The sequence below is a fragment of the Pocillopora damicornis genome, chromosome 2, assembly GCF_964200805.1.
Source record: "Pocillopora damicornis chromosome 2, jaPocDami1.2, whole genome shotgun sequence".
Lineage (NCBI taxonomy): Eukaryota > Metazoa > Cnidaria > Anthozoa > Scleractinia > Pocilloporidae > Pocillopora > Pocillopora damicornis.
Genome location: NC_142671.1, coordinates 6,853,062 through 6,875,779, shown reverse-complemented (window position 1 = coordinate 6,875,779; position 22,718 = coordinate 6,853,062). Strand labels below are relative to the sequence as shown.

General features: G+C 37.4%; 4 protein-coding genes across 4 annotated transcripts; 2 read left to right on the top strand and 2 right to left on the bottom strand.

Annotated features, from left to right (window-relative positions):
- The first annotated feature begins 114 nt into the window (after positions 1 to 114).
- Positions 115 to 4,540, top strand: LOC113681455 (small ribosomal subunit protein mS35). Its single transcript, XM_027198540.2, has 8 exons — positions 115 to 295; positions 414 to 475; positions 1,306 to 1,485; positions 1,743 to 1,803; positions 2,294 to 2,418; positions 2,906 to 3,015; positions 3,523 to 3,592; positions 3,984 to 4,540. The coding sequence occupies exons 1-8, from the start codon at positions 151 to 153 to the stop codon at positions 4,170 to 4,172; spliced, it is 942 nt and encodes a 313-aa protein (XP_027054341.2). The 5' UTR covers positions 115 to 150; the 3' UTR covers positions 4,173 to 4,540.
- Positions 4,541 to 5,783: 1,243 nt separating this feature from the next.
- On the top strand, positions 5,784 to 11,627 carry LOC113681454 (methylosome protein WDR77). Its single transcript, XM_027198539.2, has 9 exons — positions 5,784 to 5,892; positions 5,974 to 6,301; positions 6,882 to 6,931; positions 7,029 to 7,099; positions 8,015 to 8,072; positions 9,074 to 9,145; positions 9,451 to 9,562; positions 9,674 to 9,745; positions 10,411 to 11,627. Exons 1-9 carry the CDS (start codon positions 5,796 to 5,798, stop codon positions 10,748 to 10,750), a joined length of 1,200 nt encoding a protein of 399 aa, XP_027054340.2. The 5' UTR covers positions 5,784 to 5,795; the 3' UTR covers positions 10,751 to 11,627.
- Positions 11,628 to 11,999: 372 nt separating this feature from the next.
- On the bottom strand, positions 12,000 to 13,565 carry LOC113681479 (melanocortin receptor 4-like). The gene is made up of 2 exons (XM_027198569.2): positions 12,614 to 13,565; positions 12,000 to 12,086 (listed from the first exon to the last, which is right to left on the bottom strand). The coding sequence occupies exon 1, from the start codon at positions 13,563 to 13,565 to the stop codon at positions 12,651 to 12,653; it is 915 nt and encodes a 304-aa protein (XP_027054370.2). The 3' UTR covers positions 12,000 to 12,086; positions 12,614 to 12,650.
- Positions 13,566 to 16,217: 2,652 nt separating this feature from the next.
- Positions 16,218 to 22,573, bottom strand: LOC113681472 (large ribosomal subunit protein bL21m). The gene is made up of 8 exons (XM_027198561.2): positions 22,450 to 22,573; positions 20,320 to 20,401; positions 19,533 to 19,702; positions 18,880 to 18,954; positions 18,342 to 18,430; positions 17,505 to 17,557; positions 16,953 to 17,056; positions 16,218 to 16,594 (listed from the first exon to the last, which is right to left on the bottom strand). Exons 1-8 carry the CDS (start codon positions 22,529 to 22,531, stop codon positions 16,518 to 16,520), a joined length of 732 nt encoding a protein of 243 aa, XP_027054362.2. The 5' UTR covers positions 22,532 to 22,573; the 3' UTR covers positions 16,218 to 16,517.
- Between the last annotated feature and the right edge of the window lie 145 nt (positions 22,574 to 22,718).

Here is a 22,718-nt window from a genome sequence, read left to right as displayed (position 1 = left end):
AATAGAAGATCGTTTGTTTCCTGGTGAGTGCCCCCCTCTAGATCTCAAGTCGCAGTTCCTACAGTTTATTAGCGACACTTCATTAGCCATACTTGAGTAACTTTTTGCCGTGACGAGAGGGATCTGGTGTGGCAAGGCGAGAGATCAAATATGGCGGCGTTAAGGAGCTTCGGATCGTGGTCTTCACTTTGTATAAAAGCTTCAAGCGCGTCGAATTATCTTCATAACTCGACGGTGCAACGTCGATACGCTCAAGGTGTTGTTCAATCCGCTTCCTTTTTGATGCAACAACGGGGTAAGTCGAATTCTACAACTTTAAACAGTACGATGTAAATTACGAAGTATATGTTGTAAACGTTAGCTATTAATGATATTTAGATAAAGTTTCCTCTACATTGTTCCTGTTTTTTCAGAGAGAAAAAGGAAAAGAGACAATAAAAAAAAGAAACCTAAAATAAATCAGTGGATATATAAGGTAGGAAAATGCACTGTGCTCTCATCTATAAAATATATAATAGGGCTAGTTGGTTGTCAGCTGTAACTCAATAAAGGTTGGAAAATTCTGAAGTACAGCATTAGTGAGACAAAAATAGTCTGACTGAAGTTACAAATTTGCTTCAACAGAGGGTTGATTCATGAAACAAAGCTTTTCAAAATTTACTATGCCATTTTTATTTATTGTTTCCTCTGACGGTTGTTACCAACTGAGTGTTTCACTTGCCTGCTGACAAAGCACAAAAGTATTTTCGAAAACTGATAAACTTATTCATAGCTATTATTTAAAGCCTTTATCCTTTAAAGGGGAACTTGCTGACATACTGATTAAGACCCTAATCAGAAGCTGCTGATTAATAATGACACTTTTGCTCATGAATGCTTTACATTGAACTATATTCTGAAAGGCAACACCTATTTCTGTGAGAAGAACCTTAAATTCATCTTACAGACTGTTAGTGTGTTAATTTTCCATGAAATCACCTACATTAGACTCTAACCCCCTTTCATACTTGTAAACAGCTTCCCATTTGTAGGATGGAAGCTTTTAAAAGTTATCAGAAGTTGAGACCTGTACTAACCCCCCAAGTATTTGAATTCAGTGCTCTGAACATGCCTTGATATAACTATAATTTTACAGAAAGGTAAGGTAAGGTGAGATTTGAAGTTTTCCTCCAAAATTAGCAATTGATGAAATACTGTTTTAAATTTGTGTCTGAAATGTGATCAGAACCCTCTTTTGCTAGCCTCCAACAACTCAGGGGTAAAGAGTGAAGAGTATTATTGTTATCTGCTATGTACAATTCACAGAATATCCCTGGAAACTTGAAGCTAAGAAGTACATATACAGATTGGCCATCTGTTTTCACTGGACCCCAGTCATATAATCCTGCTACAATTCCTGTTCTCTTCAGAATGGGACGAATGAAACACAACAAATATGGCCAAGACCGTCCCAAAGGAGCAATTGGAAACATAGAACTATCCAAGGTAATTAAAAGTAACTTCAGGTGTGAGATATTATGAAGATAGTCATTTAAGTCTTAAACCCTCAGACATGTACAACCCTTTCACTTTCTTAAATTATTCCATTTGTGTTGAGCAGTCATGTGTTTACCTGAACTCTTCTAGGTTTAGTTGACAGAAGTTCTCCATTTTCTTCCTACTCTTAAAATATTTCAACCTACTCTGATGCTTTTGCAAAATCCTAAAATATATATGACATATAAATTGGTTGTTCCTTTTAGATACCAACCTTTTTTCACTTAGCTCCTCCTGCTGTTGAAAGACACTGTCAGGCTCTAAAGTGTGAGTAGCATCTTGATCTTGGCTGATTGAGCAATGACTTGGTGCTTCCTGTAGTTTTCTCCCTTTGTCTGATCATGACTGGTATACATCTGAATTTACATCGTAATGTTCTTTATTTTTGTTTAGCAACACCATTGTTTTTGGTGCTGGTCTTTTTTTTTAATTGTTTTGAAAATAGTTTATCATTCATAGTGTACAATTGAGCTGTGATTGAACAGGGATCAGATCTTTAAATTACTTAAATTTTGCTGTACAAAGGATGGAATAACAAAATCTGTTCTTAATTCATTCTTATCTATCAGACTCTGTCACCTCAAAATCCTGTTGGAGATTCTATATACCTTTTAAGTGGCCCATTGAGGTTGATTGTAATTCTAATAAGCTTAATTAAAGAAAGCATTTCCATTCCTAAGGTAGCCAAAGGAAGATCTGATGATGCTACAATTTATTTATTTTGTTATAATTGAATTCTTTCAATTTTTGTTTTAAGCATTATGTACTGAATGGCCAAGCAACCTTGACCACTCAAGGGTACCATTGCGAGTAACAACCAAAAATTACTTATTTGCTGGACCATCACTTCATCATCCAGGATCAAGAGTGGTCAAACTTCAGGTGTTGTTAAACTTAAACTGAAGTAATTACAATAATCAATCAGTACAGTACAGGCAAAGCGTCCAAAACCCAGAGAATCTTGTGTGATCAAGTTGCAAATGTTTTTAGTTTTGTATCTTAGTACTTGAGAGGGATTCACAGGTTTTCTTTCACACAGTGAATTAAAATAAAACAGAAGGCATCCATTACTTTCAGTTACCTATTTGAAATTACACAAACCTGCGATTGCGCGACATTATTAAGAACTTTATTTTTCAACCTTTTGACCCCTAAGGGCAACTAGCATCTAATATCTCCACACAATACCACCCCTGAATTAAGGACTTGAAAATAAAGGAAAAGATCACCAACTAAAGAAGCTCTTGATTGTTAAACAAATTCTCCATGTCAGCACCTTGGGTTATGTATAGAGAACAGTATGGAGAATATGCATACTTATGTTGGAATGTTAAGGTCTAGGATAACCCATTCAATGTGTTATCTTCAGGTTTACTTGAGAGATCTGGTTCTAGATGATCATGCCAGAAAGAAGTTGATTGAACTGGTGGAGGATCGCTATGATCCAGAGACTGATGAACTTACAATTGTCACAGACAGGTAGAGTGCTCTTCCTTTCTTTCTCTTCAGGAGACTGAAGTCTGATTTTTTTTGTATGTTGATTTCTTGAAGCAGTTATGGATGATGATTGACAGTTAAACTTAGTTAGGGGTGGTTGCTAACGAATTCTGTGGAACTTCTGGTAACGATCAAAGAGATGTATCTTTTTAAATTCTCACTTATATTGTGTTTTTCACGAACATCCAAACTTAAGAGCTCTCGATGCATTATTGAAGATGTGTTTTACGTTGGCTTCTGTAAGTTAAGTTGCGGCTCTCGCGGGAAACACGCACACTGTATCAGAGTTCAAATGGACATTGCGATTGGACAATTTCGATCCATTTTGGTATTTTTCTCCACCTGGATGCCATTATGGCTACGAATAGTGGCAGCATGAAATTCGCAAGTTTGGCTTCGAGTTTATACGTCATTGAAAGGCCTAGTAAAGTACTTTATGATCAAAATAATACTGTTTGTTGTTTACTTATCATGGTTTCTTTTTTCTAGATGTCCAACAAGGAAACAGAACCGGGATTATGCCATGTATTTGCTAAGCGTACTTTATCACGAGTCTTGGGTGAGTCGTGCTTGATAATTTCTCCAGATATTAACACTATTGTCTTTTACTTGTAGTTTAGTTGTAACCAAAGGCTGCTTCCATCGAGTAGCTCCTGACCTTGTAAAATGCTATCATTGACGAAATACTCCAAAGTACTATGCTTTTCAATGTGTAATCTGCGTCAATCATCATCATCTCTGACCTTCCATGTTCCTTTTTTATTAATTGAAGTCTCTTAAGATATTTCCAATATTATAGAACGTACAATTTTTGCACTTGTACGACGACTTCGTACGATTCAAAATAAAAGCATTCTGACGTAGCTCCATAGATTCTTGCAGTTATTGACATTAGGGAAAACCTGTCAACGAAGAACTGTAAACCGAAAATGTTGACATCTTTTTTTCAGAAAACCGAACCATGGGAAGCTGAGGCGAATAAAGAAGAAGCAGAAAGCGACGACGAAGATGAGGAAGAAATAATGCAGTTGAAAAAGAAACCCAAAAAACCAAGACCCTTAAAGCTTATTAACGGAGAATTGTACAGGGTCAACAAGTTCGGGAAATATTTTAAACTGTTTATAAACGAAAAAGACTAGAATGGAAGATTAGAACGAGAGAACTTTTATCCACTCGGTTTTCTTAAAGTGTTTGCAACGAATGCTTTTGTACAAATGTGTGACTTCGTTTGAATCACCATGCAATGCGTGGAACAGATTGCTTTATCACCTGGGAAGAATTCCAGTCTTCAGGTGCACTGAGAACACCTTTGCTACTGATGATAGAAGAATGGAAGACTCGGAATATACCAATGGTCGATGTGGCATTGGAAAACTAACTGAGAATTTTACCGGAACGAATTGGAAAAATCGTAGAAGAGTGTCAACAATTATTTTATTGTTCTTTTTCTCTGATAAGATTGACTGTAGAGCGGGAGAGGAGAAATAATATTTTTTCTGAATATGTACTTTTTATGGCGTTTTTTGTCAACCCCATCTTAGGGAAGAAGGAGGTGAGACTACAAGCAGTGTCCGTGCACGAATCAAGACAGATTCGCTTGCATTTTATCGTTGCAAGCTGCTCTACTTAAAATCGGTCAAAATACCGCTTCGCTAAAATGAAAGGCACAAACGCTGGAAGTGAACATGCAGCTCTATAGTAAAATAGACCTCTCGTCTTTTTTGAGACAACAGCTTCAGTAAAACACTGAACACTTTTCTTCCTATGACCGTAACTCTTAAGTTTTTCTTCAGTGTCGGGGGTGTCTCCCTTCTTTCCAGCCGCGTTAAGCTTTCGTGTGGGAACGAGTTGTGTGTCATCGCTCACGAGGAGTAAGCCTTGTACCAAACAGCAGATTCCAACGACTGAGCATTAAATGAGGTTTTTAACCTAATGGTTAACGGCGTATTAAGCAGTTTTCAATTGCGTTGAAAGTCGTCCGCTGTTGGATTTGTTTTGCTTTACATCACTCTGTGATTGGTTAAGAAAACTCGTATCTTTCTCTCGACCAATCAGATGTAAAAGAAAAGCTGGCTTTTTCTTCGCTTTTAGAATAGTTTGCTTTGTGTTTGCTTTCTTTTTCTCTGATTGGCTGTTGTGGTTAATTTGGTTTTGATTTTACGACACTCAATGAAATCTAATCTATCGTTTGAGCACTGAGTTTCACCGACGTAAATTAAAGTATTCAGTAAAGTCATAATAGTACTTCCAGAGTGAGTAAAAGATCTCAATAAAACCAAGTATCGAGGGAAAAGGGTGTTCAGTGAATTGAGTGTTTGTTGGAGATCCTTCACTAATCATTGAAGCTGTACTCTTTCCTCCCACGAAGCTTGCTGTAAATAACTCTATTCTCTAGGTGGAAGAAAGATTCATAAAATAGCAGCTAGGTTAAGAATACGATCGCTAGGTTTCTCCAGCAAAGACCATTCAGGGTTCCCGTATCCCGATCAGGCGTTAGGTCAAGGCTGCTGCCTCCAATAAAACAGGCAACTGAATCTCGTGCGGCTTTAATTCTTTCCAGCGGCGTAGTTATTGGGCCTCCATTTTTCACCCTAAACGCTCTTCGTACTGTGGGGCCCACTGTGCTTTTTATCAAAATATTTAAGCGCACAAGAGAGGCTCTTATAATTTTTAACGATGCGTGTTCCATTGGACTGATGAATCATGTATGGATTGCGACATTGCTTGCACAATCATTTCATGTTATGTTACATGACGTCCTCATGCACGACCGATTGGCACGTGCCGAACAAAATTCCAAAATGGAGGTTCTCCCTGCAGAGCTTCATCCACATGTTGATGCCATTGATATTGAAGAAGGTTCCTGATCAGCAATTTTCTTATATTAAATTTATTAAACTGTAGTTTTTTCAGTTCTAATTCATCCCATTTTTCTCACAGACGGTACATTAGCCGTAGCATCCTCAGCATTAACCGGCCGAACGTGGAACGGATCTTTGTGGTTGTTTAAAGATCGTGCTAAAGCACCGGATGTCCATTACTGCAGTGCTGGATGTGCTACAGAATCAGGGACGACAGACATTAAGTGGATCGACTCTAGAAGACTTGTCCTTGGATCTGATACAGGCACTGTGGACATCTGGTGTCTGAGTGGAAGCTTTCAAAGTTTAGAAAATATGGCGTCGTTGTCAGATCATGACAATACAGTTTCTTCCGTCAGTGTAGATTGTGTAAAGAGTAAAATTGTCAGCGGTAGCTGGGATCGAAGGTAAGCATTGAAGTTTTTATGTTAAGTCTTTGTCCTCGACCTCGTGGACTTCCTCTGAGACGACATAGAGGAATCTTTTAAACTGAACTGGTCGCTGCCAGGATTATTTCTTATGCTGTAAGCCCACATGTAATTTGCGATAATCAGAGAAAAAAACTCGCTCTTATTTTATTGTTGAATATGTTGAGACCCTAATATTCATTTTTGCAACACGTTAATGAGATATTTTCTATGTACTGATTTTGGCAAGATTTCCACACAGCTCCATATTATGCATTTGGTTCTTGGATGAAGAAAACAGTGGCGAAAACAGTAGATTGCCCTTGGCACTACGGCTTTGTTTTAGAATAGTATGGGGTTACACGAAAATATTTCCATTCGATTTAACCCTTAAACTCTCATGACCTAATTGACAAATCTCCTCTGACTTACCATTTGAAATTTGTGAAAAGGCAAGAAGTTACTTGTCATCAACTCTGAGAGTTTAAGATACACTCCATAAATTCTATGGGAGCAAACATTTTTTGTGTTCACACACATGAATTCATAGCTGTTTGTTTACTCTTCTCTTCCCTGTCAGCATCAAAGTGTGGGATTTAGAGCAGGAAAAATGTATAAAGTCTTACAAAGGTATGTTTTAAATTGTTCTGTTCTTTTTTTTTCTCATTTAGGAAATAACTTCTAAGGAATTATTTGCTTGACAAAAATAAATGTTTGTTAATTTTAGGTCACAGGGACATGGTGTGGAGTGTTGTGTATAGTAGAACTGAGCAGGATGTTTTTGTTTCAGCCTCACAGGTTTGTGTTAAGTATGAATGCTGTATTTAACCCTTTGACTTCCATAAATGATTAACAGATAAGTTCTCCCTATAATATCCATACTTTATCTAGCAAACAGATTGTGAGAATCTTTATCTTAATCTCACACCAAATTCTCATGACTAATTTACATTGACATGTGTAGTAGTTGGAAGGGAGAATTAACAATCAGATCTTGGGAGAGAAAGGGGTGAAGTAGGTGAGCACTTAGTCTCCTCCCAAGCTACTCTACAGACACTCTACTGGATTAACTTCACACAAAAACACCATCATGATATTGATGTTGGTCAGCCGTTGTAGTATTGGTTTCAGGTACTTGGATAGTTGGTATTTAGGAGACTCATAGAAAGAAACAATAGGTTGCATTAGGAAACCAGGTTTGTGTAGTTTTGACAGATTGTAAAGTTTCAGTGGCTGTGGTACTGAGCACCCTCGTCAGTAGTAGGGTTGGGTGTCAATAACCTTCATCTTCTTGAGTTTAAGTAGTTTGCTGCTGAGTTCACGTCAAAATGAGGGAGTCAGGTCATGTTTGAGTTCTTCATAGGTTTGTTTGTCATGAATCAGTGCATCCATTTTGTGGTGATAGTCAGTTTTGTCCATGACAACAGTAACTCATCCTTTGTGGGCTGGTAGAATAACTATGTACTCATGTGAAACACAAATTGGTAGAATGCAAACCAGTTGGCTATTTAGAAGCCAACTGCAAATATAAATTCTGCACTAGATGTACCTTCTATCAGTCCTGCCCAGGTTAGTGCATAAGTCAAGCCTTGGACATTGCAACAACAGCAGAAAATATACACTAACACCAGTCCTCATTCTATCTTTACTTTGCTAACTCACACTGTGGAGGGTAGATGACAGTAATATTGCATTTTTCTGGTTTGATTTTAGGATGGGAGAGTTATCCTATGGGACACCAGAACACCAAACTGTGTGTCCAGGTTGTCAGGTATATATTTGTTAAAGCATTGTACAACATAATTTTCGCCATATAATCTGTCTGAAGAGGACCTTTTTTAACCCTTTAACTCCCAGATCAAATTTGTAATTCTCCTTACTGTCAACCATACAATTCTTATACTGTTAGTTCAGAGAATTAAGTATTGGGTCAAGTAATTATCCTCAAATTGATATTTTTTGTTATTCTCATCACTTATCTGGTGGATATTGTATTGATATTGTAAGGAGAAATTCTATATTGGTCACGCATGGGACCTAAAGGGTTAATAAAGTTATCTGATTAGATTATTGGTTAAAAAGAATAGAAACACTTACTTTTTTTTCAATTCTGTGTCCATTTTAGTATTTTCAAAATAAAATGATAATAGCAGCTTTGTATCTAATAACATGAGTATCTACAGAGACATAAAAATAAGGAGCCAGAAATTATAAACAATATGATAAAACCATTAAAAACCCTAAAAGATTTCCTTTACTTATGAATATTCATAATGAAAGTAGAGATCTAGATGTGCAGCTGGACTTGATTTTGTTTAAAAAGTGAAAATTAGAATAGGAAAACTACCAAGCCTAATTTACTCCTTTTTTTATTTCCTGTACACTTCTTTTGATCAGGAGCTTTGTACATGCATTCTGTACCTCTATATGTCACATGGCTCTTTTAAATGAACCCTTTGACCCCTTTAGAGTGACAAGCATCTAATTTCTCCTTACAATGTCACCCCTAAACCACAAGTTAAGGTCATGAGAATGAAGAAAATGATCACCAACTATCCTGATTGTTAATCAAAATTCTCCTTGTAAGCATCTTAGGAAATTTAGAGGGAATAAGCATACTATTGTTGGGGTGTAAAGGGTTATGGTTGAACCATCTAGAGGTAATCATTTGCCATGTATTACCATCTGTTTTACAGTAATTATACATCATTTAGCTACAATAGTTCAGAGAGGGTGTGACGTCTCTCAAAATACATATTCTACTGTTCTTAGATTCCTCTCAGTATAACAGCATTCCACGTTGTGCAGACTGGAGTCCATTAGACCATCACTTACTTGCTCTTGGTTAGTGGAGTTATGCTTATTTCTAGAATAGCAAAAACAATATGTGGCAGTAGCCATTTCACTGTAAATTTATATCTTTTGACACTGCTTTTGATTACCACAATTTTCTGAGATAATCAACAACCCTGTGAAGAGCAATTTTTCAGACCATATTTGTACAACATCCAAGCATGGAAGGATCCTTAGAGGCCATCAGTTTGAACAGGATATTTAAGTAACAAGTTGAAATAGTTTCTATCATAGTGTAACAGATTTGCGTTTGTTTCTTTTTCATGTATTGATGAATATGTTTTGAACTCCTTTAGGTTATGAAGACGGTAGTGTGTGCCTCTGTAACATCCAAAACCCTAAACAACCAGTCCTAACTTTTTGCCCTCACGAAAGAGCTGTCAACAGATTGGCCTTCTCACCAAGAAGGTTAGTTTGTTTGATGAGTTCTTCCTTTAAGCTGTTGTTCATTTCTGTAGTTGATTTCTGTTATGCGAAGTTCAAGTCTTAGTAACAAGGAACTGCCTTTTGTTTGTTTAGTCCTGAATGGCTTGCTTCAGTATCAGATGACATGTGGGTACATGTGCAAGATTGTCTCAATGACACAGAAGTGTAAGTAAAGAAGACTATCTATTTACTTAGTATTATTTTTGAAACAAAGATGTTAGTTTTTCAGTTGCTAGCACAATGAAAAGCTCTAGAAACATCTTTTGAACATTCTTAAATAATGCTCTCTGACTGGTGGATACATTTGTGTATACTCAGAGTGATTGGCTGATGTAACTGTCCAATTGCAGATATCCTTTTAAAACGAACTCTCAGACTCTAACTATTATAAAGTTTAAAAAAAAACTCTACAGAATCATGGGTGAAAACCATGTTACTTCATCCACCAATCACATTCAAGGAAATTGAAATGGTCATAATTGAAATTATCTCAAGATGAATGGGAATCTGTTTGATATCTTCATCAAAGCAACATGTGAAACAGAGTTTGTTATATGGATCTATTCAAAGTATAAGTGAAATATGGAGACCGTTTACAGTGAGCCTCTCAAGGCATATCTGTGAGGTGTGACTCATGAAATTGCCTATTCTGGGAGCAAAGATGGGTCGGCATTCAAATTTTCTTGCCTCAGTGAGAGGTATTGTTTTTGTGATAGAAATTGTAAAACTAGAGCCTGTAAAAATTGAGGTCATCAGAGGGTTACTTTATCTAAATGTGCCAGACTTAGTAAGCAAGGCAAGGTATTTCTAACTCCCTCCCCGTTCCTCAGTCTCAGAAGTGATGAACATACGGAGGTTGTGCGGGGCCTGGCTTGGAGTCCCGTGGACGACACCTTATATACCAGCGGTTGGGGCCAGCAGATATTCAGTCATGCGTTTGACTGTGGGGAGCCTTCAGACCTTAATGTGGAAGCCAGCATATCTCAAGCTACTTCTGTGTGTATGGATATGGATTCTGTCAATCAAACGCACTTTAATGGAGATCTCAATGGAATGTCTCTGGATGACGAGAATGGTGAGGAAACGATGGAAGTTGAAGGGCACAGAGCCACACAAAAGACTGTGTCTTCTAACGTAGGAACGGATAGCTCGGTTGGGACTGTTAGCTAGCACCCTGTTAACTGTAAATAGAGATATAACTTAACAATTTTGTTTATGAAACAAAGGTGTATACCTCTCAAACCGTAAGATAGGAGCCTTGTTTTGGAGTTATTTCACCTTTGACAGCAACAGGTCATTAGTGGAATTTGCAATCTTAATTTTGAGGATGAAGTAATTTCACTGAAAAATTCAAGATTATTGAGTGTTGGCTTAGTAGGTACTATAACAGTATTGTTTCCAGTGTGGTGTTTATATCGTTAATGACCTGTGTGGCATGTGTTTGGATAACCTTGCACGGGAAGAAAAGAGTGTTGTCGAAGTAACCTCGTAGTATTCACAGGGGTCATTAAGAATAAGTTCAATGACAAAGGAAGTTGATGGGGATGTAAATTAGATACGTTCAAACAAGGTGTTTTTTAAAAAAGCCGGTTAGACCACCGCCTATGAGACCTCTTACAGCCGTCTGTTCAGCACGGCCTCAGACTTCCTGAGGAGAAGGGGTCTTACAGGCACAGCCACCTACCATTGACAGGCGCGCACGGAACAAGTTATTGAAACCCCTGCGTGTAAACTTCCCCAAGTGCGAAAAAAGTGAATTACCGAGCCATGGTTGGTTTTAGTTTTGTCATCTGATTGGTTTAAAGGATGATGCAAGCTCTCTGGACCAATCACAGATCGAATTTCAGGAAAAATCAATGCGCTTCTGATTACTTTTCGGGAATTGCCCAAGTTGTTGTTAAGCAAGGTAGACAAAGAGATACGATCAGCACCCTCTGGTAACCTGGTCATCTGTTAAAAGGAACGTGAGCGGGTGGAAGGGGAGGCAGCAGTGAATAGCGAGCATTAATCTCCATCTGATAAATAAAGATTGCTATTCGTCACATGACTATGTTTTTAGTTCATTTACTATTTCCTGGAATTTTAGCCGACTCGAATTAGGCCTTGAGATTACATCTACTTCCTTGCTTTTAATTAACTTTGATATCCTTAAATAATTTGAACACTTGACTGATGCAATGCAAGGGGAAAGACTTGAACATTCTACGTGTTACCCTGTCCCAACTCTTCCTTGAACCGAGGTTCATTATTGTATTACTTTTGATCATGTCACTGGCTCTAGAATCCTCCTCAGCCATCGTTTCGACTTATCACGCAACGCGTTCTCTCTTTCGCCTTTTCCAGTAATGCGTTACGAGACGCGAGTAAACAACGGTTGTAAAGGTAGATATCTTGGTTTAGGTCACCTAACTGTTTGCTGTTGGAGGTGACTGAGTTTGCCCTTCGTTTCACAGGGAACGAGTAATGATCATCCCTCGCAGATCATGCCGAATAACGTTTCCTCAAGCTGTGCAAATAACATAGAAATAACAACCGTTTGAAGTGATCTCTTAGTGACAATATTTTCAATAACTGGGAGCGTGGTATAACGTCTGTTATTTAAGAAAAGTGTAACCATTTGGTTTTTTGTTTCATTATGAATTATTTTGCTTTAAAATTTTTTCATGGAAATGCTGTACCAAGGCACTCTTACTCTGCCTTCTTGCCTTGCCCTGTCTGAATGCTCTACACTAAATGATCCTTTCACTCCCAGAAATAGGGTACAGTTAAATTCTCCCTACAAGCAAGCTGGTGGGTTATACCTCAGGATAAAGCGCATTTCGATTGAGTGTCGTAAAGCACAAAACTATATTAACTACACCACCAACCAGAGGAAAGGAAAATACCTCCAGGAGCCAAGCAAACTTTTAAAGCGCGGGAAAACGTGAGAGACCAAGTCGCGATTGGTTTTAGTTTTGATGGTGATTGGCTGAAAGGATGACGAAGCGAAGTAAAGCAAAACAACCCTGGGTTACTTAAGAAAATTCAGAATACCATAAATGGGAGAATTGCGTCTCAAATCGTGGAAGTGTCAAGCCGAATTAGTGCAAACGTAGCGCGCTGTTTCCTTCACAGCTTTCCTAACTTCCGTAATCCTCCAGCAGTAAAGAACGGGATTGAGTGAGGAGTTGAGGTAAACCAAAACCGAGGTTATAGCTTCAACAACAATGAGAGACGTGCTTAGGCCACGCACGGCAATAACTGCGGTTGTCAGAGCAAATGGAAGATAGCAAGTGGCTAAACTTGTATGAACCCACAGTGCATTGTAAACGGTTCGTTTGTACCGTGCTATGTTTAGTCCGGTATTAGGGCATTCCAAAGCGTCTTGCACGTGTGTTTGTTGACGTCGAATGTTGTGGAAGATTCTTATGTAACAATATGTTGAAATCGCAACAAATAACAGTACTGACGCAGTGCTCACCATGAAATATATATACGCACTCCAGATGTAGACAATTCCGACAGAGGTGCTTAAAAACCAGAACATGATAACAAGGGCACGAATTCGCATGACAGTTACAACTAATCTGTATTGTAAGCCCAATAATATCGCGAGAAGTCGATCCACGCTAATAGTGGTCAATGTAGCCAAAGAAATTCCAGAGAAAATGGTGGTCGTAGTGTAAACAATAACTTTGCTGATTCGACAAAGCTCTGAGTTTCCTCTAAGAAACGAGTAGTACATAGTGACAATAGCTGGCTGTGAAATGACGCCGACGCAGAGATCAGTGATTGCCAGAGAACGGAGAAGTAATTTTGTAGGCGGATGAAGAGAAGAGTTCTTGCATAGAGCGGCCAATATCAGCCCATTTCCAAGGGTAGCCGTTATTGTTAACAAAATGAAAAAAGAGACGACAGCTTGGTAAAAGACGAAAAGATTAGAGTTTTCTTGGTCGTTGACTCTACTGACCCAATATCGACTACAAAACAAATCTTCACCTGCCATCACAACTGCGAGGAAGTCGCGTTCAAGATATAAACGAGCCTGAGGTGAATTGAATAAACTGAAAAAACTGCGTTTTATTGCGTTAGTCTCTTGTCGAATTAATGAAAGTCTAGATCTGTAATTGCTTTTTCCGGTCCCGAAACAGCTGAGTTAATGTGTTTTGTTTAACATTAATGATGATGTTTTTTAAGTAAAAAGTGTTTGCCATTCTTTTCTCTTTTCATCAAGAGAAGACGTAGAAAACTTAACAGCTTGACTGTCAGTTTACAAACTAAAACTAATTTTAAAATATTCTCCTAAAAGATTGTGTCAAATTTGTTTTTTTTAATATGGTATTTCCTTATTAAGTGTCAGATTAACGCAGAACTGAATAAATAAATTGAAATTAATAAATGCTGTCATTCGGTGATGTCTTTCTTACATTCGATATGAAATAATTTAAACTGTGTTAAAGAAAAAATCCGTAAACTCGCGGCAAATTAGTGATGTAAATTCAACCATCTCTCTCTCTCTTTCTTTCTGGATTATTCACAATTCAGATGTTTTAAAAGGAGGTGGAAACACGACCGTGAAAACCTTCTTATTACAACTAATACTTGGAAATGATATGAAATTGTCGGTGACGTATACTATTGAATTCTACGACATACTGTACTACTATGAATTCTCGGCCATAATATCAAACAAGCGCCCCTATCGAATAAACACCCTTCCCTCTTTCCTCACTTTCTTAAATAATAGGGATACAAAGAAAACCTATGTCTATCGCCGCTTTATTTTATAACTTTTTAAGTTTAGACAGCTGTGGAATTAGTACAGGAGAATAGTTCTGTTTCTTCAGTAGGAATAAGCGCCCCTTTCGATCAAGCGCTCTCTTCCAATCTGCCCCCTCCTTTGAGCATGATTTTAAATTAAGGCCCGGGCACTTATTCTAGGAAATTCGGCATCTCTGTAATGGATACGATAAGTTATAATTGGAATCTTTTCGTGATTTAAATCGTAAAGTAATAGTAAAAGTGTACGACTAACTTCGTCACAGATTGTTTCACTTCCTTAACCATCCAACAGAAAAAGACAGGGTTAAGTGTACTTGAAGTTGTGGAGACAACACTCGTAGAAATTTCAAATATCGTTCACTGCTCAGTGTTTCTGTTTAACATGAAATAAAACAAACTTGTCATCAGTGGCCGAGCAAGGATACCAACACCGTCACTCATTTATGTGACATAAATGAGTGACTTCCAGGGAACGAAGGAGTAGTTTGGAGGGCAGATAAATCGATATGTCCTTGAGAACAGCTGCTAAGATCAAACTGTTTCTTACGGCAGCTGATGTTGTTAGCAAGATAGAAAAAATAATAAGTGTAAAATTTTTTGCTCTTCTTGGTAAATTATGCTAAAAAAAATTTTCTCACAGAGGTATTTAACGCTGATGGATGGCATTTCAGATTTCAAATAAATTTTGGAATTCAAAATTTGGCCATCTCAGTGTTCAGCAAATTACTCGCACAGACTACGTATCGTAAACCAAAAGCATATGATTTATGAACTAAAAGTTTTTAACGTCGAGTCATTATGTATCCTTTCAATACCTCAAATCAGATCGATGTTAGTGAATGGAGAATCACGTCTTAAAACCAATAAATTCTTTAAAATATTTCAGTTCACATCGACGCAGTACACCTCCCTTAAATTATTAGATTTCTTTCAGGCGTTGAGGATTGTTGATTGAAAGCACCCATTACATGTTTTATTGCGCAGTCCAAGTCAGATGAAGTGAACAGTTTAAAGCCAATCAGGTAAAACCACACGCATCAAAATTTCCGGTTTGCTGAAAAATATAATTGCTTTTTAAGTTTTGTGAAAAAAAGTCGTTTTTTAATGTTGATAACAAAGGAGAGAAACTTAAACAAAAATTTTATTGAAGTCTTTTAGCTCGGAACATGAGACATACTCCTGCGTATAAAGTAATCGTTGATAAAACAAAGGAACTCGCAGGAAAGCTTTTCTTTTAAACCGTATGCGTTCAGTTATAAAAAAAATCTTTATCGACATTCAACACCCCGTTGGTATATATTGCATTGGCCTGGAGAAATTCTAATGCTCTTTTTCGTCTAGAGCTGTCACTATTGACTTAGAAATACCTGCCCACCATCTACCGAATTACATGTGAGATCCTAAAGAAGAGTTAGAGATGATGTCTTTCTATTGCCACAGCCTCACGCCCTCTCCCACCGGAATATTTCACCACGCCGTCCTCTCCTAAACCAATGCCAACCCTGATCCAAGTAAAATCATCTTAATACTAATTCGTATAATCAACAACAAAGTAAGTCATGTGGCCCAACAAACTAAATTATTCAATCCAGAAAAAGCGGCGCCGACCTTGTTTCCCCTAACTAATTAACCCTTTACACCCTAACATCAATATGCACATTCTCCATACCGTTTAGCCTAGTTCTCTATATGTTCCTGAGGTGCTGACAAGGAGAATTTGTTTAACAGTCAAGAACTTCTTCAGTCATTGATCATTTCCTTTATTCTCATGACCTTAATGTTTGATTCAAGGGTGATATTGCACGAAGAAATTAGATGCTGGTCACTCTCAGGGGTCGAAAGGTCACAAGATGAACAAAGTAAAGAAAAAGCAAACTGAAGCAGGTGATCTCTTTAATACTGTTCTCCAAACTCCTTAGCAGTTTTTGATTACACAGCCTGTGAAACTATATTCTAGCCAATAACAAAGTTGTTGAGAACTGAAGTGTTGACTAAAGACTACTCATTGTTGACAATGGATCATTCGTCGTGTTTTACTTTATTTTCTACAAAAAGAACCAAATCACAAGCTCAAGTTCCGTTACATGCACGAACTTTACAATGGAGATGATTCCATGTTTTGCTTGTGGATATTTGTTAAAATCCTCCCTCAATGAGATAACAAATGGTAGAGCGTTTATTGAGCAGACGATAAAAGTGAAGGCTGCACTTGAATGCTGTTTATTCTCAGAACTGTTAGATCTTGAAAGTGTTCTAGGAAATAAGAGAACAAAATGATATCACTGATGGCTTGAATACCCAGAGATTACATTAAACCGTGGTATAACCCCCCAACCCTCCCCTCCAGAAAAAAAAAATGCTCGTGAGCCACAAGCGAACATGTTACTAATGTTCTCAGTACATTTAAGACGTTTTCTGCGTTTTCTAATTGAACTGAACACCGGCATAAAGGAACAGAACATAAAACAGACACAGAACAAAGATGAACAATGGTGTCAACTATACGCCTGTCTTCTCAACTAATACATTGTAAACATACTTGCAGGAAAAAAAACTGATACGCGGGTAAATTCAGCACATATAAAATTGTCACAAGGTATGTGAAATTTACCTTTCCATCTCCTATAACCCTTTCTCCGTTTCATTTTAAACACTATCTTCTTAGGGCCCTTTGTTTTTTCCAAGACTGTTGCTTCAATCTTCACAAGGTCTCGTCTATGGAAGAAAACGTAAGAGCTACTGTTACCAGGCTGGGTGAGAAAAGCCATCTATTAGCTTCGCAGCTCGATAAATACTAGTCACTTCAGAAGTAATATTCATACACATTCAACAGTATGAGTGGGCGAGGAGACTCCCGAGAAACTGCCCGGCTTATAACGCTATTCACCTCCACTTCAGTGAATAGTTGTTAAATAACCAAATAGCAGAGAATGAAAGTGCGTAAGCAGTTGACCACTTAGATTCGTTTTTTTCTTGATTTAAAAGTGTGTTTTAACTTTTATAAAAGTCTATCAGTCTTGAACAACTCACAAACAGTGAACGGTAAAAATTACAACTCCCTAAAAGTACTCATCTTCTAAAGAGAGTAACAAGAGTCGTTACTTTCAGAACTTTATGCCGTTACATTACATGTTTGCGTTTAAAGTAAGAACGAAGTACTTACGCCAGCAATGGGGTTCCTATTACGGTAAAATTTTCTCCGCCCACTAATAAAACCTGAAATATTAGAAAACTTAAATATTATAAATAAGGATCAAGTTCAGACCATTAGCTCAAATTTAATTAATTCTCAACCTAATCCACTTCCTCATGTTTATAATTAGATTGTTACTAGATGACTCTGAAAATCTTCATTCTTTCTTCAAAAATGGCATTCTGTCTAATCACTGTATGTGACTAAACCTAGGATTCCAGCTGGCACATCAGTCCGGCTGACTGGCTGGTAAATTGACTTCACCTTTGAACACTTTTATCACAAGGAAGTCAGGGGAGAGAAGAAACATGAAAGTCCATAATGAAGACCTGCCACTGTTCTCTGTCCATTTAATCTCCACTGCTTCTAGTGGTTTACACCTCTTTGTGACTTAAATGTTGAACTTTTCTAAGGGCATGCTCCTACAGCAGAATCCATAAACAATTCAATATCCCCCAAAAAGGTGCAGTCAGTCAAGTAAAGAAGTGGTTTCTGGCAAAGTCAAGCCCCTGGAGGGTAGGATGGTGACAAGATGGCAAGGCAATGTTGTTTAGATTGAAGATCATCCCCCCCATCCCCAGTTTTTGTCTAATCCTCTACCTCCCTGTCTGTGAACAGAACTCTTAGGCCTTTGTGAAGCAAGTGTCTATTAGGAATAGACTACTGTTGCAAAATGTGAAAAAAATGTCCTTTACTTTTTTTAGTTGCCCTCTTTTGTTCTGATGTCCCAGACTTGCCAGCCACTATGCTCAGGCCATCCATTTCATCTACCCCCCTCCCCCCAACATAACATCAAATCAAACTTGCCTTTTCAATACGTATTCTATCTCCAGTTTCTGCATCAATTCTGTTGATAATTATAGTGTCATTCACAGTGATCTTAAATTGGCTCCCCCCTGATAAGAGAGAAGGCACATCACATTAAATACAAAGAAACTGTTAACCTTTTAACTCCCAAGATCTCATTAGTAATTGTCCTTGCTGTCTGCCAAATGTTTCTCATTATGTTAGTTTGGAGAATTTAATATCAGATCAATTTGTAATCCCATAATTGAGAATTTTCTTCATTCTCATCACTTGTCTGCATGATATTGTATAGATAAAGTAAGGAAAAATTCTGTCTTGGTCTCTCATGGGAGTTGCAGGGTTAAGATGATCAATTTCCAGAAGTAAACACAAAAGATGATTACTCATCTTGACAAAGCAAACAAAATCTTAAGTTATTCCCATAGTGAGCTCAAAATGTACCATATTCCTCAATCTGTTTGTTCTCTAGAAGAGTTACACAAATGTTCATGCATTACATGTAGCACTAAATACTACATGGCCAACTCTACATACTGACCTAAATGAACCACAGCAAATATCTGACCACTTGATTCACCCTTAAACATTTCATCTTGCACATTTTTCATGACATCTACAGTTAAAATTATAACATTTATATAAGCAAGAAGCCTTAATTTAAGTCTTCTTTTAGGCAAATGATATGAATAGGTGCATTACAACAATACAGACTGCTTCAAAAAATGAACCATACTGCTCCACAGCACCTCCAGCTTTCTAATAAAGAATACAAGCTTGGGAAAAGAATGAAAATTGACATTAAAATAGGCTATTACATCACTGCAAGCTGTGACCATTTCAGTTGCCATATTGGGTTGGGAAGAATTTTAGCAACTAGATTGGCAATTTAAGTTCCAATTGAACAACCTCTGTTCACTGTTCATGAAACAGTTGGTTATTAAGTTTTAATCACACAGTATTCATGGTCTTGTGCATACAGTACGTGAGGATATCCATTTCACATATGATGCAGTTTTGTACGTTTATTTATTTGTCTTTTCATTCACCTGTATATTTATTTTTAATTTTTTCTGGAATGCATTTCACAATTTTAGTTTGCTAAATGGCATCACTCAAGGAGGTTGAGTTGGAGCCCAGAATTAATGAAAAGTTCTGTCACACTATTCAATATAGGTTCAATAAGACATGTACCTGATGAATACGGTGGACAATTTTGTTCATCCTCATCTTCTCCACTAGCTTCTGTCAGAGAACTTGATCCTGTACTAAGACTACGGATATCAACATTTCCAAGCAGACTAACAGGGTTTGTTGCTGAAAACTGAGATACTGCTGCAGCAGATTTTGTAAACATTGTGAGGCTGTTGGGATGAATACAATAACAGACTGAGAATGAACATGGGACAAAGAATAACACAAGTGTGGGACATGATCTGATTTGTTAGTGAAAATTTGGTCTCTACGAAAGTTCGCAAATGATGACACTGTCCAAACAAATCCTATCCCTCCAGGTAAGATTGCAAAGGTCATTGTTATGTAAATTGTTTCCTTTCTTTCCACCCTACCAAGAGAGAAATAATTGCACAAAACTCTGATCAAATCATTCCCATTGACTAAAACTTGCACTTTGCTGGGAGCACTGTCCCCATAGAAACTGTGCTACATATGGTTGGGGGTTTCTTCGGAAGTCAGACTCATTTTAAGATTTTACAAGGTACACATGACCTACAATTTAACATCCTAAGAAAAGTACACAGGTGATGAAATACAGACTATGAGCCTGTTAATGCATTGAAAACAAATAGTTATTGCATTGGGATTTTATAAGACCATAGGGATTTCAGGAACAGTTTTAACAAGCTATATTTTTCACTCCTGAGTCTCAAAATTCAAAATGAACTCAGAAATGAATCAGTCACCAAGAGAGTTCTCCACAGAGGGACTGAAATCTCATTATAAAAAGAAAAAAATTTAGTACCTATTTTTGACAAGGTTATTACTTGCAAGCACATTGCTATTGGCACCTTGATACTTGTGGTTTTTCACAGCAACACATAACCCTGGAAATACAAATATATATCAGAACATTAGAATTTACATTGTTGATTTACCAGAGGAAGCACTCTTGATAATTCATATGCTGAAGAAATGAAATGGGCATATCAAAATTCAACATCTAGCACCTGACAAGTGGCAGTTATTGAGAATATTTTACCCACAATTTGTGGACAGTCCCATACTTTGTTGTGCTCCCAGTTCTTGGACAAAGAAAGCAAAGGACAAAAAACATTATATTGCCTTTGGCACTACAGCTTTGTTTTAGATTGGATGGGGCTAAGGAAAGATCTTTCCGTATTTTGCTGCATAAAAGTTAGAGACTGTGAGAGTGAGTCTTACAACTCGAAAATCAAGTGAAACTTAAGGTGGTACTGCATGCTAATTTGATGAATTTTTGACAATCTTGGGAATAAAATAACTCATAACAGATTGGTCGCAATGACTTGAATGATTATATGCATAATACGTGACTAAAATTATTTTGCCAGGTGTCAAGGAACTTGTGGAATTTCATGGAATTAAGAAGTGTGTTGAAAAGGCCATTTTGGATAATTACTTCTCTAATCTAAGACAATTAAATGTTACCCAAGATGGTTTGGCACATGCTTGAAGATAATGGGAATAAATATTTTGAGAACAGTCCATCAAATTATATTACATTTTGACAATTTTGTCCTCAATAAAATGAACAAAAATTAAGGTTGTGATCCAATATCTTCCCATTTGGCCAATTCGTGGCAGACTGTAGCAGCCTGCACTGTGAATTTTCGTCATTGCAGGTAGCTTTGGTTTGCCAAGTTTTCTATCAAAATAAAAAATTTTCCCTGAGATAATGTCGTTGCAGCAGCATGACACGTTGTAACTGCACTAATTACTTTGGGAAAAGCAGCAATATCTTTGACAGAATTTGTCAGAGAACCCATGTTTACTTTCCTTCCTTTTGAAAGCCATCTTGAATAATTCAGTGATATTTTGCTGCAGCAGTAAAATACAAAATAGTGCAATATAGATGGTCATAATTGCTATATTTGTCTGTTATTTTTCCCAAAAAGCCAATCAGAATATGAGACTAAAAACATTCACACCATCTGTAGCAATGACACCTTTCCTGGGGTGTTAAGACAATCTTGGACATTAGTGGGAGATGAAAAAGCAACATGAAAGTAGAGTTTTCAGTAAATGTTCAACACCTTCTCTTACTTACTCACTTGGGTAGGAAGTGAAAAGAAGGAAAATGCATCATCAGGAACCACAAAATTATGACATGAAAGTCAAAGATTTCAATTGATCAAACATGGTGTGACAAAATATAACATCTTATTATTTGCTTGCTTATGGTTACCACCAGGATCATATCTCTATTTTCCAGGAGATTTGTCCTCTCAAACAAAACTTCTATCACACATATTTCAAAATGTTTTCCAATTGTTAAACTACAATCTTTCATACCTGAGAAAATAAAGAATTCCGAAAAGGTCAAGATAGCCTTAGGTACCACCTCAAGTTGATAAAGATTATTACGATTACATAACTGGGCTATATATTAACTCTACACACAGAAACAATATCCAACTTTTAGACCTTTTTCATATATAAATGCCATTACTCGCGTTGCTGAACCATCAGATTCAAAACCCACGTCAAAGATTTTTACTGTTAGAACCCACAATGAATGCACTCTAGTTGTTTTATCCAACTGACTTGCCAATGTTTTCGTAGAAACACGCCGCTTCCTTCGCGCGTTCGTGTTGTTTGAAGAACAAAGCATAAAACCGCCTTGGCAACTTTAGAAAAGCTGACGTTTCGAGCGTTAACCCTTTGATATATACGAATCATCAGCCTTGAAAAATTTTCCACGGCGTTCATATTACCCTTAAAAACTTAATGACGCATTGCAAGCTAAGATTGATAACTATATTCCAGGAGCAATTTTATAACAACCCGTTCAGGTTCATATGTTGCGAAAGTTGGAGATATTCACTTGTCGGTAAGCCCTATATACACCGTAATAAAAAAAAAAACAGGAATTAAACCAGTTATGTAATCTCACCAGCTACTGAAGTTTTCCTCAGGTTTCGAGTAAAAGATGATCGTAATAAATTTGCACAACTGACAACGTTTTTGGCCGCCATCTTGAGTCTCACAACATCCGCTGGTCAAGAAAGTGCAGTCTCCCTTCAAAACTGTGCCCCAGTTTACCCCAATCAACCCCAGTCACACCAGTGTTGGGGTAGCTTCATGTTTACCTATTTGTAGGTTTAATTAAAGGAAGCATGAAAAAATTGCTGAGAGTTGGGACAATCATGATCACACGAACGG

Bases quoted from the DNA above. Each gene is read 5' to 3' on its own strand.
- LOC113681454 (XM_027198539.2), top strand. From the start codon at position 5,796: ATGCACGACCGATTGGCACGTGCCGAACAAAATTCCAAAATGGAGGTT. The intron at 8,073-9,073 runs GTATATATTTGT...TACTGTTCTTAG, and splicing joins CTGTGTGTCCAGGTTGTCAG to ATTCCTCTCAGTATAACAGC. The intron at 9,746-10,410 runs GTAAGTAAAGAA...CCCGTTCCTCAG, and splicing joins TGTCTCAATGACACAGAAGT to TCTCAGAAGTGATGAACATA.
- LOC113681455 (XM_027198540.2), top strand. From the start codon at position 151: ATGGCGGCGTTAAGGAGCTTCGGATCGTGGTCTTCACTTTGTATAAAA. The intron at 1,486-1,742 runs GTAATTAAAAGT...TGTTCCTTTTAG, and splicing joins GAAACATAGAACTATCCAAG to ATACCAACCTTTTTTCACTT. The intron at 3,593-3,983 runs GTGAGTCGTGCT...TCTTTTTTTCAG, and splicing joins TACTTTATCACGAGTCTTGG to AAAACCGAACCATGGGAAGC.
- LOC113681479 (XM_027198569.2), bottom strand. From the start codon at position 13,565: ATGGCAGGTGAAGATTTGTTTTGTAGTCGATATTGGGTCAGTAGAGTC.
- LOC113681472 (XM_027198561.2), bottom strand. From the start codon at position 22,531: ATGGCGGCCAAAAACGTTGTCAGTTGTGCAAATTTATTACGATCATCT. The intron at 20,402-22,449 runs GTGAGATTACAT...TTGTATTTCCAG, and splicing joins GAGGAAAACTTCAGTAGCTG to GGTTATGTGTTGCTGTGAAA. The intron at 18,955-19,532 runs GTACATGTCTTA...TTTTAACTGTAG, and splicing joins TTGTCCACCGTATTCATCAG to ATGTCATGAAAAATGTGCAA.